Source organism: Salmo trutta, chromosome 30 (assembly GCF_901001165.1).
Source record: "Salmo trutta chromosome 30, fSalTru1.1, whole genome shotgun sequence".
In the NCBI taxonomy this organism is placed as follows: domain Eukaryota; kingdom Metazoa; phylum Chordata; class Actinopteri; order Salmoniformes; family Salmonidae; genus Salmo; species Salmo trutta.
This window is the reverse complement of record NC_042986.1, coordinates 28,513,310-28,530,434: the sequence shown is the minus strand read 5'-3', so window position 1 is coordinate 28,530,434 and position 17,125 is coordinate 28,513,310. Positions and strand designations below refer to the sequence as shown.

Sequence of the window (17,125 nt, the reverse complement as noted above, 5' to 3'; positions counted from 1 at the left end):
TGGGGGGGGTGTTAATATGGAGCATGTACTATGTGTTGCCTGGGGTACATACAGTATGTATCTTGCGTGTGTTCATGTTCGACACACAGTAGGTCTATGTGTGTTTTATGGTTGGTGTGTGTGTGTGTGTTTGTGTGTTTGTGTGGGGGGGGTGTTAATATGGAGCATGTACTATGTGTTGCCTGGGGTACATACAGTATGTATCTTGCGTGTGTTCATGTTCGACACACAGTAGGTCTATGTGTTTGTGTGTGGTGTGTGTGGTGTGTGTGTGTGTGTGGTGTGTGTGTGCGTGCCCTGGGGGAAGCTCTGCAACAGAGTATAATGGTGCTGTTAGTGTTTGTAATGTGATTCTGGCTGTGAGCTTGGCTCGGGCTGAGTAGTACAGAGTACAGAAAAACAGTAGAGATTGAGTTAGGCCTCTGCTACTGGGGTTAAGAGACCCGCAATGAAGTAATTCCAGCCATGTTTAACTAATTCTGCCCCTCACTACAGCAAAACTGTCTCTCTATTTCACTCTTTGTCTCGGTCTCTGTCTCACTTTCGCTCCCTCTCTCTTTCTCTCTCTCGTTTATTTCCCTCTTTCTCAACCCCCTCCCATATGAATTTTTCTTTCATTGTCCCCCCCCCACACACACACACACACACACACACACACACACACACCAGTCCGACACGCACAGAGAGAGCTTGAAGCAGCTGAGTAATCCTGAGTTGAACAGAGTCTTTCATGTTGGGGCAGACAGACAAACAGAGAGAGAGAGAGAGGCAGTGAGTGACCTCCCAGTATGCATGTGTTTTGTTGTTTGACCTGGCTGTGCCCTGTGCCATCTCACCCCTCCACCACTTCCTTCTGTCTGCCCAGGTGGCTTTCTATTGTGACCCTGTATGATTGATCTTTATTGTTTGGGTGTGTGTGTGTGTGTGTGTGTAACCGGTGTGAAATGGCTAGCTAGTTAGCGGGGTGCTCGCTAATAGTGTTTCAATAGGTGACGTCACTCACTCTGAGACCTTGAAGTAGTTGTTGCGGCTTTTGTGAAGCGATAGGTAATGATGCTTCGAGGGTGTCAGTTGTTGATGTGTGCAGAGGGTCCCTGGTTGAAGCCCAGGTAGGGGCGAGGAGAGGGACGGAAGCAAAACTGTTACACGTGAGCATTTGTGTGTTTGTTTGTGCTAATGTATATGTGTGTGCTTGTGTGCACGTGCCTGCGTCTGTGTGTGTTGTGTTGTGATGTGTTGTGGTTGGTCACTAGAGAAGTAGCCCAGTCTGTTTGAAACCAGGGCAGTCTCTAGCTGGTTTCCTCAGAATTGCAGGATGTCCATTTAGCTGAGACAGAAACCACAACCATTGAGAACAACAAGCTCTCTCACTGTCTATGTGACAGGAAGTCACAGCCTTAGTATTTATTTTTCTATGTATCACTGTATGTGTGAGTGTGTATGTGCAAGAATTGCAAAGATTTCATAATTTTCGATAATGTGTTATGTGTTTCCCTTTATGTGTGTGTGACTTAGTGTCAATGTGACTTAATGTTAAACTGTGTCTTTTCTTAAAAAAGCATTTAGTTTGGTGACAATTCCAGTATCTCAATGTAATACTTTCAAGGGAGATTGTGCTGGAGTTGACTAAAGTCATGTTTGCTTAACCCCCAAATCACAGCCCAGTGAAACTGTGTAGGTGTGAGACAGGAAACCAGAGCAGAGCTAGCATGTTCTCCCATTTACTGTATGACTTAGAATTATGTGTTTCACAGGAGGGAGAGAGGAGCACAGATGGCCAAGTTAATGAATCTGCTTACCTTGGAGAAGTAGCTTACTGCACATCAGCACAGCCATGTAGTGTGTCTTTGTATTAATACTACAAACACACAGAACTTACCTTTTAGGTTGAAAATATACAAAAAGGGCTTAACACATGAATTCTCTCAAATAGAAAACCAAAATGGAAATTATTGTTGAATACTTTTACTATTGTTGTAGGATTATACAGTGTTTCTATCTTTCTAAGCACTCTGCCTTGTGTCCCACAGCTGACCCTCCTGAAGAACCTGACTGTGGCCAATCAGTGGGCTCTGAAGCTCCCAGCCGGCGAATCAGTGCACCACATCATGACCTTTGACCCCATGGACAGGAACTACCTGTACCTCATGACCTCTCACCATGTAAGGCTGTGGGATCCATACTTTTATCCATCAACTAGACTCAGTTAGACTGGTTCATGTTCTCACTGACACTGGCATTGGTTTAGTTTGTTTGTTTGACATAATATGCAGTGGCCATTTTAATTTGATTAAGATATTAATGAGCGAGCTAGGACGTATATAGTCAATATAACTATTTGGATTTATGGTGCTTTCAAGACAACTGGGAACTCGGGGAAAAAAACAAGAACGAATCATGATCTTCAGGTCAGAGCTCTAGAAAGAGGCCCGAGTCCCCAACTTGCAATTCCGAGTTGAATGATTTGTTCAAAACAAGCAATTTTTTTCTGAGTTCCCAGTTGTCTTGAACTCACTGAAGTCTGAGATTTCCCAGTTCAGAGTTTCCAGTTGTTTTTAACGCGGCAGAAGTCATGATGGATTGACAGCAGTGCCAATGTTGGATGTTTATGCTTTTAAGTTTGGAAAAGAGACCCTTAAACCCAGACTTGGACTACACACCCACTCCACTGAATAGCAGGCTAGTGATTGCTTTGCAATGCTTGCAGTTAGCCACTGATTCCTTCCAAACCACTCATTGTTGAATTTGTGATTTCCAACTTGTTTTGTAATGTTTATGTCCAATGTCTGATGAGCACCGATACGTTTTATCTATAATTTCTCTTCATGATTTATTTTGATATGACAAGGATTGAAAAGGATTTGCCAGTAGATTGTCGACTTGATTCATGATGATGAGTGCTTGTCTAGCTTGCTAGCTACGATTTTGAAAGTATGATGTTGATATGATCAGTCAAATGAAATCTCAATAGATATAACATGATTTGACGTAATTTTATCTGTGGCCAATGACCTTGAGCCTTCTTGGATGGGCACTTCTAATGTAACTATAGCAGCACCCAAGGGGCTTAAATTTACGAGCTCTCCCTGTAGATTTTGCGGTGACGTAGTGTCCCCATGAGTGACGGAACACTGAGCCAATTACTGCGCAACTAAACAACATTACCAACTCCTACTGACTCACCACCACAGAAAGCACTGAGCTAGGCTGAAACACCTGCATTTTGGAGCTGCCTTACTCAAGAAAGCAAAAAAAGAGACCATTGTTTGCAAACTGAGATGTGACACATATTAATGCCAAAATAACATGCAAAACGGGCTCTGCCCCACCTGCCCTGAATGACGGATCGCCACTGGATGTATGACATTTGTTTCCTTTATGCATTTTCCAGGTTGTGCGTAGTGTGTGGTCATATTTTTTTAAATATAAAATGTATATTATTTAACAGTTATTACAGTTCTGTTATATCAGATCCATTCACTTCACCTCAGATAAATCAGTTCCCATCTTTTTAGTGAGACAACACTTTAGAGAGGAGATAGCAGGAGGTTTGACAAACCCAAAAATTATAGATGAGCAAGTATGCATAGCTTTGTCTGGCGTTTTAGGAGGATGTGTTGCCACCTTGTCAAAAGGTGTAGTATGTGAAATAACGGACATGAGTCAACCGTGCACACTGCATGTGGGAGTGTGGCTGCAGCAAAGGAGTGTGACTGCAGCAAAGGAGTGTGATTGCAGCAGGAACTGCAACGCTGCTGGGTTTTTCACGCTCAACAGTTTCCCGAGCGTATCAAGAATGGTCCACCACCCAAAGGACATGCAGCCAACACTGACATGGGCCAAGAACTTGTAGAGTCCATGCCCCGTACAACTCAATATTAGGAAGGTGTTCTTAATGTTTGGTATGCTCAGTGTTTTATGTATGGTTTGTTGAGTATATGTATGTATGGTTCTGTCCATAGCTCCTGAGGGTGAAGGTAGCAGCATGTGGCCAGTACAGATCCTGCAGTGACTGTTTGGGTGCCGGCGACGCCCACTGTGGCTGGTGCACGCTAGAGAGCAGGTATTTACATTTATTGTCATGAATCTTGCCCTGGAGGCAGAACTGAGCGATTCCCGCTAGATGGGCCAGCTGCAAAGTCAAAATTCATGAAAACTTTTTGGTCTTAATTTAAGGTTAGGAATTAGGGTTAGCAGTGTGGTTAAGGTTAGTTTTAAGGTTAGGATTAGGTTTAAAATTATGATTTGATGACTTTGTGGCTGTGCTAGCAAGTGACCACTCTGTAGCGCTACCCCCAGAATAAGATTCATGGTGAAAAACGCTAACCTTTGTTAGAGCCACGGCCACCCGTGTAAAGTTTTATGGTAATTGCTGTGAAAGGAGTGAGAGTATAGTATGATGAATGTGCCTCTGTCCATGATGTGGGTCTCTCTCTCTCTCTCTCTCTCGCTCTCACTCTCACTCTGCCTGAGGGCTATGTTGGTTATGGCTGGGTGATAAAAGCAGATATGTGCTGGTCGGACATGGCCAGAGAGCACTGAGGGAGGGAGAGAATGGGGATGAGGGAGAGAGTGAGAGAATGGGGATGAGGGAGAGAGCGAGAGAATTGGGATGAGGGAAAGAGCGAGAGAATTGGGATGAGGGAGAGAGTGAGAGAATTGGGATGAGGGAGAGAGCGAGAGAATTGGGATGAGGGAGAGAGAGAGAGAATTGGGATGAGGGAAAGAGCGAGAGAATTGGGATGAGGGAAAGAGCGAGAGAATTGGGATGAGGGAGAGAGTGAGAGAATTGGGATGAGGGAGAGAGCGAGAGAATTGGGATGAGGGAGAGAGAGAGAGAATTGGATGAGGGAGAGAGAGAGAGAATTGGATGAGGGAGAGAGAGAGAGAATTGGATGAGGGAGAGAGCGAGATAATTGGGATGAGGGAGAGAGCAAGAGAATTGGGATGAGGGAGAGAGAGAGAGAGAATTGGGATGAGGGAGAGAGTGAGAGAATGGGGATGAGGGAGACAGCGAGAGAATGGGGATGAGGGAGAGAGCGAGAGAATTGGGATGAGGGAGAGAGTGAGAGAATGGGGATGAGGGAGAGAGCAAGAGAATTGGGATGAGGGAGAGAGCAAGAGAATTGGGATGAGGGAGAGAGAGAGAGAATTGGGATGAGGGAGAGAGGGAGAGAATGGGGATGAGGGAGAGAGAGAGAGAATTGGGATGAGGGAGAGAGAGAGATAATTGGGATGAGGGAGAGAGAGAGATAATTGGGATGAGGGAGAGAGAGAGAGAATTGGGATGAGGGAGAGAGTGAGAGAATGGGGATGAGGGAGAGAGCGAGAGAATTGGGATGAGGGAAAGAGCGAGAGAATTGGGATGAGGGAAAGAGCGAGAGAATTGGGATGAGGGAGAGAGTGAGAGAATTGGGATGAGGGAGAGAGTGAGAGAATGGGGATGAGGGAGAGAGCGAGAGAATTGGGATGAGGGAGAGAGCGAGAGAATTGGGATGAGGGAGAGAGTGAGAGAATTGGGATGAGGGAGAGAGCGAGAGAATTGGGATGAGGGAGAGAGAGAGAGAATTGGATGAGGGAGAGAGCGAGATAATTGGGATGAGGGAGAGAGCAAGAGAATTGGGATGAGGGAGAGAGAGAGAGAGAATTGGGATGAGGGAGAGAGTGAGAGAATGGGGATGAGGGAGAGAGCAAGAGAATTGGGATGAGGGAGAGAGCGAGAGAATTGGGATGAGGGAGAGAGTGAGAGAATGGGGATGAGTGAGAGAGTGAGAGAATGGGGATGAGGGAGAGAGCAAGAGAATTGGGATGAGGGAGAGAGAGAGAGAGAATTGGGATGAGGGAGAGAGGGAGAGAATGGGGATGAGGGAGACAGCGAGAGAATTGGGATGAGGGAGAGAGCGAGAGAATTGGGATGAGGGAGAGAGTGAGAGAATGGGGATGAGGGAGAGAGTGAGAGAATTGGGATGAGGGAGACAGCGAGAGAATTGGGATGAGGGAAAGAGCGAGAGAATTGGGATGAGGGAGAGAGCGAGAGAATTGGGATGAGGGAGACAGCGAGAGAATTGGGATGAGGGAGAGAGCGAGAGAATTGGGATGAGGGAGAGAGCGAGAGAATTGGGATGAGGGAGAGAGAGAGAGAAACTGGGGATGAGAGAGCGAGAGAAAGACTGGGGATGAGGCAAAGAGTGAGAGAGACTGGGGATGAGTGAAAGAGGGAGAGAGACTGGGATGAGAGCGAAAGAGAGGACTGTTTGAGGACTGAGGAGAGATTTGAGAACTGAGCAGAGAGACAGCAGCACAGAGACAGACTAACACGGTCTGTCCATCTCTCATCTCCCTCTCGCCTCTCTTTATTTATCTTCTATTTATCCCTTCTTCCCTGTCTGTCATTCCTTTTTGATTTGGTAACTGTTAGTTACTGTTTTCTTCTACGCACTCATTCTCATGTCTCTCTTTAATCTGGTCATCCTTCTCTCTCTCTCTCTCTCTCTCTCTCTCTCTCTCTCTCTCTCTCTCTCTCTCTCTCTCTCTCTACCTCTACAAAGGCGTGTTGATTGTGATGATGGTGGTGGGAGGGAGAGCGCACACTGACTCCTTTGAGAAGAAAATGTCAAGTGTGTATTTATGCGTATGTCAGTGTGACGTGTGTGTGTGTGAGTCCGGGGCACTGATGTCATCAGCATGTGTATGGTGGTGTGTTTGGGAGGTCACCCTGGGCTGCTACTGGTGGTAAGGCCCGGAGCCCAGGGCTTGAGCAAAGGGGGCTGTTATCAGGGGTCGGTGTCTGTGGGTGGATGGGTCCTCTCTGTCACCTCTCTGACACACACACTCAAACATAATGAATGCTGGAGGATTATCTCATCATTGGAGAATCTGCCCGTGCGTGTGTGTGTGTGTGTGTGTGTGTGTGTGTGTGTGTCAGGACTGTCTCTATGCCTTTGTATCTCTCTGTATGTGTGTGTGTGTTATAGAAGGCATATGTGTTATTCTGCCTGTCAGTGTGTGTGTTGTGTGTCTCTGTGAGTGTAGTTTTGTTGCCTGTGTGTCTCTGAGTGTTGTTTTTTATCCCCTGTGTGTCTCTGTGAGTGTGTGTTTTGTCTCCTGTGTGTCTCTGTGAGTGTTGTGTTTTGCCTCCTGTGTGTCTCTGTGAGTGTGTTTAAATGTACAGTACCAGTCAAAAGTTTGGACACACCTACTCATTCAAGGGTTTTTCTTTATTTTTATTTTTTTTATTTCACCTTTATTTAACCAGGTAGGCAAGTTGAGAACAAGTTCTCATTTACAATTGCGACCTGGCTAAGATAAAGCAAAGCAGTTCGACACATACAACAACACAGAGTTACACATGGAGTAAAACAAACATACAGTCAATAATACAGTAGAAAAATAAGTCTATATACAATGTGAGCAAATGAGGTGAGATAAGGGAGGTAAAGGCAAAAAAAGGCCATGGTGGCAAAGTAAATACAATATAGCAAGTAAAACACTGGAATGGTAGATTTGTAGTGGAAGAAAGTGCAAAGTAGAAATAGAAATAATGGGGTGCAAAGGAGCAAAATAAATAAATAAATACAGTAGGGGAAGAGAGCTGTTTGGGCTAAATTATAGATGGGCTATGTACAGGTGCAGTGATATGTGAGCTGCTCTGACAGCTGGTGCTTAAAGCTAGTGAGGGAGATAAGTGTTTCCAGTTTGAGATTTTTGTAGTTCGTTCCAGTCATTGGCAGCAGAGAACTGGAAGGAGAGACGGCCAAAGGAGGAATTGGCTTTGGGGGTGACCAAAGATATATACCTGCTGGAGCGCGTGCTACAGGAGGGTGCTGCTATGGTGACCAGTGAGCGGAGATAAGGGGGGACTTTACCTAGCAGGGTCTTGTAGATGACCTGAAGCCAGTGGGTTTGGCGACAAGTATGAAGCGAGGGCCAGTCAACGAGAGCGTACAGTTCGCAGTGGTGGGTAGTATATGGGGCTTTGGTGACAAAACGGATGGCACTGTGATAGACTGCATCCAGTTTATTGAGTAGGGTATTGGAGGCTATTTTGTAAATGACATCGCCGAAGTCGAGGATCAGTAGGATGGTCAGTTTTACGAGGGTATGTTTGGCAGCATGAGTGAAGGGTGTTTTGTTGCGAAATAGGAAGCCAATTCTAGATTTAACTTTGGATTGGAGATGTTTGATGTGAGTCTGGAAGGAGAGCTTAAAGTCTAACCAGACACCTAGGTATTTGTAGTTGTCCACATTTTCTAAGTCAGAACCGTCCAGAGTAGTGATGCTGGACGGGTGGGCAGGTGCCGGCAGCGATTGGCTGAAGAGCATGCATTTAGTTTTACTTGTATTTAAGAGCAGTTGGAGGCCAGGGGAAGGAGAGTTGTATGACATTGAAGCTCGTCTGGAGGGTTCTTAACACAGTGTCCAAAGAAGGGCCAGAAGTATACAGAATGGTGTCGTCTGCGTAGAGGTGGATCAGAGACTCACCAGCAGCAAGAGCGACATAATTGATGTGTACAGAGAAAAGAGTTGGCCCAATAATTGAACCCTGTGGCACCCCCATAGAGACTGCCAGAGGGCCAGACAACAGGCCATCTGATTTGACACATTGAACTCTATCAGAGAAGTAGAATAATAGTGAAGACATCAAAACCATGAAATAACACATATGGAATCATGTAGGCACCAAAAAACTGTTAAACAAATCAAAATATATTTTATTTTTTAGATTCTTCAAAGTAGCCACCATTTGCATTGATGACAGATTTGCACACTCTTGGCATTCTCTCAACCAGCTTCATGAGGTAGTCACCTGGAATGCTTTTCCAACAGTCTTGAAGGAGATCCGACATATGCTGAGCACTTGTTGGCTGCTTTTCCTTTACTCTGTGGTCCCACTTGAAGAAATGTTCAAAGTTCTTGAAATGTTACGGTTTGACTTCATGTCTTAAAGTAATGATTAACTGTCCTTTCTCTTTGCTTATCTGAGCTGTTCTTGCCATGACTTGGTCTTTTACCAAATAGGGCTATCTTCTATATACCACCCCTACCTTGTCACAACACACAGATTGGCTCAAATGTATTAAGAAGGAAAGAAATTCAACAAATTAACTTTTAACAAGGCACTCCTGTTAATTGAAATGCATTCCAGGTGACTACCTCATGAAGCTGGTTGAGAGAATGCCAAGAGTGTGCAAAGGGTGGCTACTTTGAAGAATCTCAAATATAAAATATATTTTGATTTGTTTAACACTTTTTTGCTTACTACATGATTCCATTTGTGTTATTTCATAGTTTTGATGTCTTCCCTATTATTCTACAATGTAGAAAATAGTAAAATAAAGAAAAACCCTTGAATGAGTAGGTGTGTCCAAACGTTTGACTGGTACTGTATGTGTGCATGTGTGTCTTAGTGTCTGTATCTGTGTATTTGACAGTATATTTCTTGTATTTTTATGGTGTGTTGTCTGTGATTGTGTTTGAAGCTGTCTGTCTGAGATTGTATCTGTCTGTTTCTGTATATGTCTTTATCTGTCTGTCTATGTGTGGGTGTCTCTGTATCTGTCTGTGTGTGGGTCTCTCTGTATATCTGTCTATGTGTGGGTCTTTCTGTATATCTGTCTGAGTGTGGGTCTCTCTGTATATCTGTCTATGTGTGGGTCTTTGTATATCTGTCTGTGGGTGGGTCTCTCTGTATATCTGTCTATGTGTGGGTCTTTCTGTATATCTGTCTGTGTGTGTGTCTCTCTGTATATATGTCTATGTGTGGGTCTCACTGTACAGTACATCTGTCTGTGTGTGGGTCTCTCTGTTTACAGTATCTGTCTGTGGGTGGGTCTCTCTGTATATCTGTCTATATGTGGGTCTCTCTGTATATCTGTCTGTGTGTGGGTCTCTCTGTATATCTGTCTGTGTATGGGTCTCTCTGTATATCTGTCTGTGTGTGGGTCTCTCTGTATATCTGTCTGTGTGGGTCTTTCTGTATCTCTGTCTGTGTGTGGGTCTCTCTGTATATATGTCTATGTGTGGGTCTCACTGTACAGTACATCTGTCTGTGTGTGGGTCTCTCTGTTTACAGTATCTGTCTGTGGGTGGGTCTCTCTGTATATCTGTCTATGTGTGGGTCTCTCTGTATATCTGTCTCTCTGTATATCTGTCTGTGTGTGGGTCTCTCTGTATATCTGTCTGTGTGTGGGTCTCTCTGTATATCTGTCTGTGTGTGGGTCTCTCTGTATATCTGTCTGTGTGTGGGTATCTCTGTATATCTGTCTGTGTGTGGATCTCTCTGTATATCTGTCTGTGGGTGTATCTCTATGTATATCTGTCTGTGTATGGGTCTCTCTGTATATCTGTCTGTGTATGGGTCTCTCTGTATATCTGTCTGTGTATGGGTCTCTCTGTATATCTGTCTGTGTATGGGTCTCTCTGTATATCTGTCTGTGTGTGGGTCTCTCTGTATATCTGTCTGTGTGTGCGTCTCTCTGTATATCTGTCTGTGTGTGGGTCTCTCTGTATATATGTCTATGTGTGGGTCTCTCTGTATATCTGTCTGTGTGTGGGTCTCTCTGTATATCTGTCTATGTGTGGGTCTCTGTATATCTGTCTGTGTGTGGGTCTCTCTGTATATCTGTCTGTGTATGGGTCTCTCTGTATATCTGTCTGTGTGTGGGTCTCTCTGTATATCTGTCTGTGTATGGGTCTCTCTGTATATCTGTCTGTGTGTGGGTCTCACTGTACAGTACATCTGTCTGTGTGTGGGTCTCTCTGTTTACAGTATCTGTCTGTGGGTGGGTCTCTCTGTATATCTGTCTATATGTGGGTCTCTCTGTATATCTGTCTGTGTGTGGGTCTTTCTGTATCTCTGTCTGTGTGTGGGTCTCTCTGTATATATGTCTATGTGTGGGTCTCACTGTACAGTACATCTGTCTGTGTGTGGGTCTCTCTGTTTACAGTATCTGTCTGTGGGTGGGTCTCTCTGTATATCTGTCTATGTGTGGGTCTCTCTGTATATCTGTCTCTCTGTATATCTGTCTGTGTGTGGGTCTCTCTGTATATCTGTCTGTGTGTGGGTATCTCTGTATATCTGTCTGTGTGTGGGTCTCTCTGTATATCTGTCTGTGTGTGGGTCTCTCTGTATATCTGTCTGTGTGTGGGTATCTCTGTATATCTGTCTGTGTGTGGATCTCTCTGTATATCTGTCTGTGGGTGTATCTCTATGTATATCTGTCTGTGTATGGGTCTCTCTGTATATCTGTCTGTGTATGGGTCTCTCTGTATATCTGTCTGTGTATGGGTCTCTCTGTATATCTGTCTGTGTATGGGTCTCTCTGTATATCTGTCTGTGTGTGGGTCTCTCTGTATATCTGTCTGTGTGTGCGTCTCTCTGTATATCTGTCTGTGTGTGGGTCTCTCTGTATATCTGTCTGTGTGTGGGTCTCTCTGTATATCTGTCTGTGTGTGGGTCTCTCTGTATATCTGTCTATGTGTGGGTCTCTGTATATCTGTCTGTGTGTGGGTCTCTCTGTATATCTGTCTGTGTATGGGTCTCTCTGTATATCTGTCTGTGTGTGGGTCTCTCTGTATATCTGTCTGTGTATGGGTCTCTCTGTATATCTGTCTGTGTGTGGGTCTCTCTGTATATCTGTCTGTGTATGGGTCTCTCTGTATATCTGTCCGTGTATGGGTCTCTCTGTATATCTGTCTGTGTGTGGGTCTCTCTGTATATCTGTCTGTGTATGGGTCTCTCTGTATATCTGTCTGTGTGTGGGTCTCTCTGTATATCTGTCTGTGTGTGGGTCTCTCTGTATATCTGTCTGTGTATGGGTCTCTCTGTATATCTGTCCGTGTATGGGTGTGAGAGAGGTCTATGTTTTAAGATGTTTAAAATTCTTCTCATCAAAACGCATCTTCCTTATCACCTCCCAGACATATCTGGTGAGGAATGAGCTTTTCCTCTCAACTCATATTTTAGCAGCTTTTGTTAACTCTATTTTTGTTAAGGTGCTGTGTGTTACCGTTTAAAACCTGCAAGCTTTAGCAAAGTTATTGACAGGTGATGAGTAATACTGCTGCTAGTGTGTGTGTGTGTGTGTGTGTGTGTGTGTGTGTGTGTGTGTGTGTGTGTGTGTGTGTGTGTGTGTGTGTGTGTGTGTGTGTGTGTTTGAGAGAGGGAGTTGTTTATGTATCAGTATATGAGTGTGTTAGAGTTGACAGATAAGTTGTGAATGGATTTTTAGAATCAATTTCATACAGTAATATATACCACACTTTTCCTGAGCAGCCCCAGGCATGAAGGTTTCCTCTTAAGGAAGGGAAGTAAGAAAAGTCCATTCTGATGCCTCACTGGGTTAGACAGAGGGAAACAACTCACTGGTCACTTAGTTACTGTCTGAGTTTCCTGGTCAGCATCATAGCTTGTCAGTGTACATACAGTACATGTGTGTATGTGTGTGTAAAATAGGTGTGCGTGAGCAAGACAGCGGATGTGTGTATACATTTAAATGTGCTTCTTTGTGTTTGTGGGTAAGGGGTTTTATGTGGGATTGCAGATACATTCTGTTCCTAGAAGAGCTGCTGACCTCATGCCTCATCCTGGTCCCTCAGCGACAGTAGGACTGAAATCTGGACTCACACATGCAGCAAAACACACACGCAAACATACACACAAACAGGCACATTTACATGCATCCAAACATCCGCGCACTCACTCGGTAGCGCACACCTATTTTAGAACATACTTGTTAAAGTGTCAAAGGAAAGTATGGGTGCTAAAGTCATTACGTGGTTATTATCACTTCAAACTGCTGTTTTATTGTCTGTGGTTGCTCTAGTCCACTTTATCTATACTTTAATGTTGTTGTGTTCTTGCTCTGTTCTATTCTGCACTGCAGGAGTACTAGCTGTGCTCTTTATTAGTCAAACAGTAGTCATAATATGAGCCTACCTTGCCTGATCGCTCCCACTTTCTCACAGTCTGTCTCTCATACATATGTATGCACAGATAGACACAGAAGTACACACACACACATGAATAAATAAAGACTTAGCCTGATAGCTTCTTAATTAGATCAACTGGCCCCTGATCTGGGTGCTGGAGGGGCAGGTTGCCATGGCAACATGAGTAGGTGTGTGTGCTGAACTGACTGACAGTCCAGAACTGTCATGTGACACAATGAGATGATGAGAATCAAATTTTTTATTTCACCTGATACTGTGCAACAGACCAGAACACTGACTGGAGAGCAGATGAAGTGGGAAAACTGAGTAAACAAAGTTTGCATTGTGGAGCTTTATTGTTATTAGGTCCATAGAGGAGCTGATTTGAGAAGTACTGCTAGACAGTAGTCTGGCTATGAATGGCTTTCACTATGCGATATCTCACTGTCTATGTCTTCCCATAGGGAGATTATAAACATAAATGATGAGGGAAGTTGGCTTCAATTCATACTTCTTTACCAATGTACTCACTCTCCCATGTACCCATGTACTCACTTTATGCCCTGTGTGCAGGTGTTCCATCCAGAGGGAGTGTTCCGGGGGGCTGATGGTGCGCTCCTGGATCGGAATGGGTGAGGGTCCCCAGCAGTGCCCCTCCATGACCCTCACCCCCCAAGAGATCAGCCTCTCCGCTGACGTCAAGGTACCAGACATTACATAATAACTAGTTTTCCGATGTCCTACATCAGTACATTTATCAGTTCAAACAGAAACTTTAGCAAATATTGTGAAGTTCCGAGTCAAATCAAATCAAATCAAAGTTTATTTGTCACATGCGCCGAATACAACCTTACCGTGAAATGCTTACTTACAGGCTCTAACCAATAGTGCGAAAAAAAAGGTGTGTGTGTGTGTGTGTGGGTAAGTAAAGAAATAAAACAACAGTAAAAAGACATTTGAAAATAAGAGTAGCAAGGCTATATACAGACACCGGTTAGTCACACTTATTGAGGTAGTACGTACATGTAGGTATGGTTAAAGTGACTATGCATATATGATGAACAGAGTAGCAGTAGCGTAATATCATTATTATTATAGTATTGAGTTGTGAAGTTATCATCCTTCTCAGTTGTACGTACACTAGGTACATTATCAGGCTCAGACACAGCACTGTGTTAGGTATGTAAGTCAGGTAGGCTGTGATAGGTCCAACAGCTGTCCAATTCACAGTCATCACTCAGGGCCACAAGAGCTGGGCCCCCTGCCGTCTCCCCAAACAGGAAACAGCAGGCAGGAAAGAGGAAGTAAGGGCCACAGCCAGGAAGAGATCAATTCCAAAGACAATAGAGTGCAGTTCAGTGTAGCATGTTACCATAATGTCAGTGGCCTCTCCAACTACTGTATCTATAGCTATGTCATCTTCCTCTCCATCTCTTTCCCCTTCTCCCCCTCTTCACTCTCTTCCCCCTTCCCCCCCTTTTCCCCCTTCTCCACCTCTTCCACCTCTTCCCCCCCTCTTCCCCCTTCTTCCCCCTCTGTTTTCCTCGCACATATTGAAATAGATCAGTGAGATTTACGGGCAATGCAGTGCTGCTATATGACACTGTGTTGTTCCTCAGTGTTATGTCTCTCATGTCTCTTCTCACGTAACAGTATATTTAGATGCAAGTTTATTGTGCCATCTGTCATTTGGAGACAATGTTTTCTCTCTCTCTTCCCCTCTCTCCTTCCCTTCGTCCCCCTCAACCTTCCTTCTCTCCAACAGGATGTGGGGATTCTGATAAACGGCAGTGTCCCTGATCTGGTTGGTTCCCGGGTAGAGTGTGACTACGGATTGGGCATTGCCACTGTAGCCACTGTGCACCTGGACTATGGCCCCGCCCAGATTCAGACCTGCCCCCTCCTGCCCCGGGAGAGGTACCCCCACATCCCCCCTGGCAGAGGTAAGGGTTACATGTACTGGTAGAACACTAGTTGGATTTCATCCAGTGTCATCACCCCTGATCCTGAGATATGCCGAGATATGTCTCCATGTTATATGTTGTTGTGACAGATCACCTGATGGTTCCTGTGGCGATTAAGGTGAATGGCACGTCTGTGGTTTCCGGGACCTTCATCATCTATGATTGCGAGAGGACAGGAGTGATACACCCCAAGACTGCGTGAGTGTTTCAAATCTGAGTCATCCAGGGTTTCTTTTAGATTTGTTCCACCATCTCATAGTGTTATCTACTAACACTTACCAAACCTTCCTAAGTTAAACCCAGTTACAAGGAACACACACACACACACACACAAGGCCCAAAGCCATGTCACTCGCATGAAGGAAAGAAGGAAATACAGGGTGCCTTGTGAGAATTCATTGGCGAGTGGGTAACCCGCCTCTACCATCCGTTCTATTAGCCAACGTGCAATCACTGGGGAATAAACTGGATGAGCTCCGTTCAAGACTATCCTACCAACGGGACAATAAAAACTGTAATATCTTATGCTTGACTGAGTTGTGGATGAATGACGACACAGATAATATACAGTTGGCTGGGTTTTCCGTGCATCGGCAGGACAGAACATCTACGTCCGGTAAGACGAGGAGTGGGGGTGTGCGTCTGTTTGTCAATAACAGCTGGTCTAATATTAAGGTAGTCCCGAGGTATTGCCCGCCTGAGGTACTGTAGAGGTACCTCATGATATGCTGTAGACCACGCTATCTATCAAGAGAGTTTTCACCTATATTTTTCGTAGCCATAAATTTACCACCACAAACCGACGTTGGCACTAAGACTGCACTCAATGAGCTGTATAAGGCCATAAAAAAAACAAGAAAATGCTCATCCAGAAGCGGTGCTCCTAGTGGCCAGGGACTTTAATGCAGTCAAACTTAAATCCATTTTACCTCATTTCTACCCTCATATCACATATGCAACAAGAGGGAAAAAAACTCTAGACCACCTTTACTCCACACACAGAGACGGATACAAAGCTATCCCTTGCCATCCATTTGGAAACTCTGACCATAATTCTATCCTCCTGATTCCTGCTTACAAGCAAAAACTAAAGCAGGAAGTACCAGTGACTTGCTCAATACGGAAGTGGTCCGATGACACAGATGTAACGCTACAGGACTGTTTTGCTAGCACAGACTGGAATATGTTCCGGGATTCTTCCAATGGCATTGAGGAGTATACCACCTCAGTCACCGGCTTCATCAATAAGTGCATCAATGACGTCGTCCCACAGTGACCGTACGTACATATCCCAACCATAAGCCGTGGATTACAGGCAACATCTGTACCGAGCTAAAGGTTAGAGCTGCCATTTTCAAGGAGCGGGACACCAATCTGGACACTTATAAGAAATCCCACTATGCCCTCAGACGAACCATCGAACAGGCAAAGTGTCAATACAAAAAGTATTGGATGTGGCAGGACTTGAAAACTATTACGTACTACAAAGGGAAAACCAGCCGTGAGCTGCCCAGTGACGTGAGCCTACCAGATGGTCTAAATGCCTTTTATGCTCGCTTCGAGCAGTTGTCCAGGAGGGGGCAGGTCTGAATCTGGGCGGGGCCATAGTCCAGGTGCACAGTGACTACAGTGGCAATGCCCAATCCGTAGTCACACTCTACCCGGGAACCAACCAGATCAGGGACACTGCCGTTTATCAGAATCCCCACATCCTGTTGGAGAGAAGGAAGGTTGAGGGAGATGAAGGGAAGGAGAGAGGGGAAGAGAGAGAGAAAACATGCAAATTGGAGTGGGTCTAGGGTTTCCGGGATGATGGTGTTGATGTGAGCCATGACCAGCCTTTCAAAGCACTTCATAGGCTACGGCGAGCGTGTTCACACAGTTGTCCATGAAAGCACCAGCTGTTCTGGACAACTGTGTGATCACGCTCACCGTAGCCTATGTGAGCAAGATCTTTAAACAGGTCAACATTCACAAGGGGCCAGATGGATTACCAGGACGTGTACTCAGACCATGCGCAGACCAACTGGCAAGTGTCTTCACTGACATTTTCAACCTCCCTTACCGAGTCTGTAATACCTACATGTGTCGGCAGACCACCATAGTCCCTGTGCCCAAAAAACAAAGGTAACCTGCCTAAATGACTACTGGCCCGTAGCACTCATGTCAGTAGCCATGAAGTGCTTTGAAAGGCTGGTCATGGCTCACATCAACACCATCATCCCGGAAAC

At 44.9% G+C, this 17,125-nt stretch overlaps 1 protein-coding gene across 1 annotated transcript in view; it reads left to right on the top strand.

Annotated features, from left to right (window-relative positions):
- The window catches only part of plxnd1 (plexin D1), a 109,477-nt gene that overhangs the window by 7,366 nt on the left and 84,986 nt on the right, over positions 1-17,125 (top strand). Inside the window, exons 3-7 of the mRNA XM_029723685.1 lie at positions 2,031-2,162; positions 3,963-4,063; positions 13,504-13,633; positions 14,696-14,873; positions 14,984-15,092. Coding sequence (XP_029579545.1) covers positions 2,031-2,162; positions 3,963-4,063; positions 13,504-13,633; positions 14,696-14,873; positions 14,984-15,092 — 650 coding nt within the window. The remainder of the gene's footprint in view (positions 1-2,030; positions 2,163-3,962; positions 4,064-13,503; positions 13,634-14,695; positions 14,874-14,983; positions 15,093-17,125) is intronic.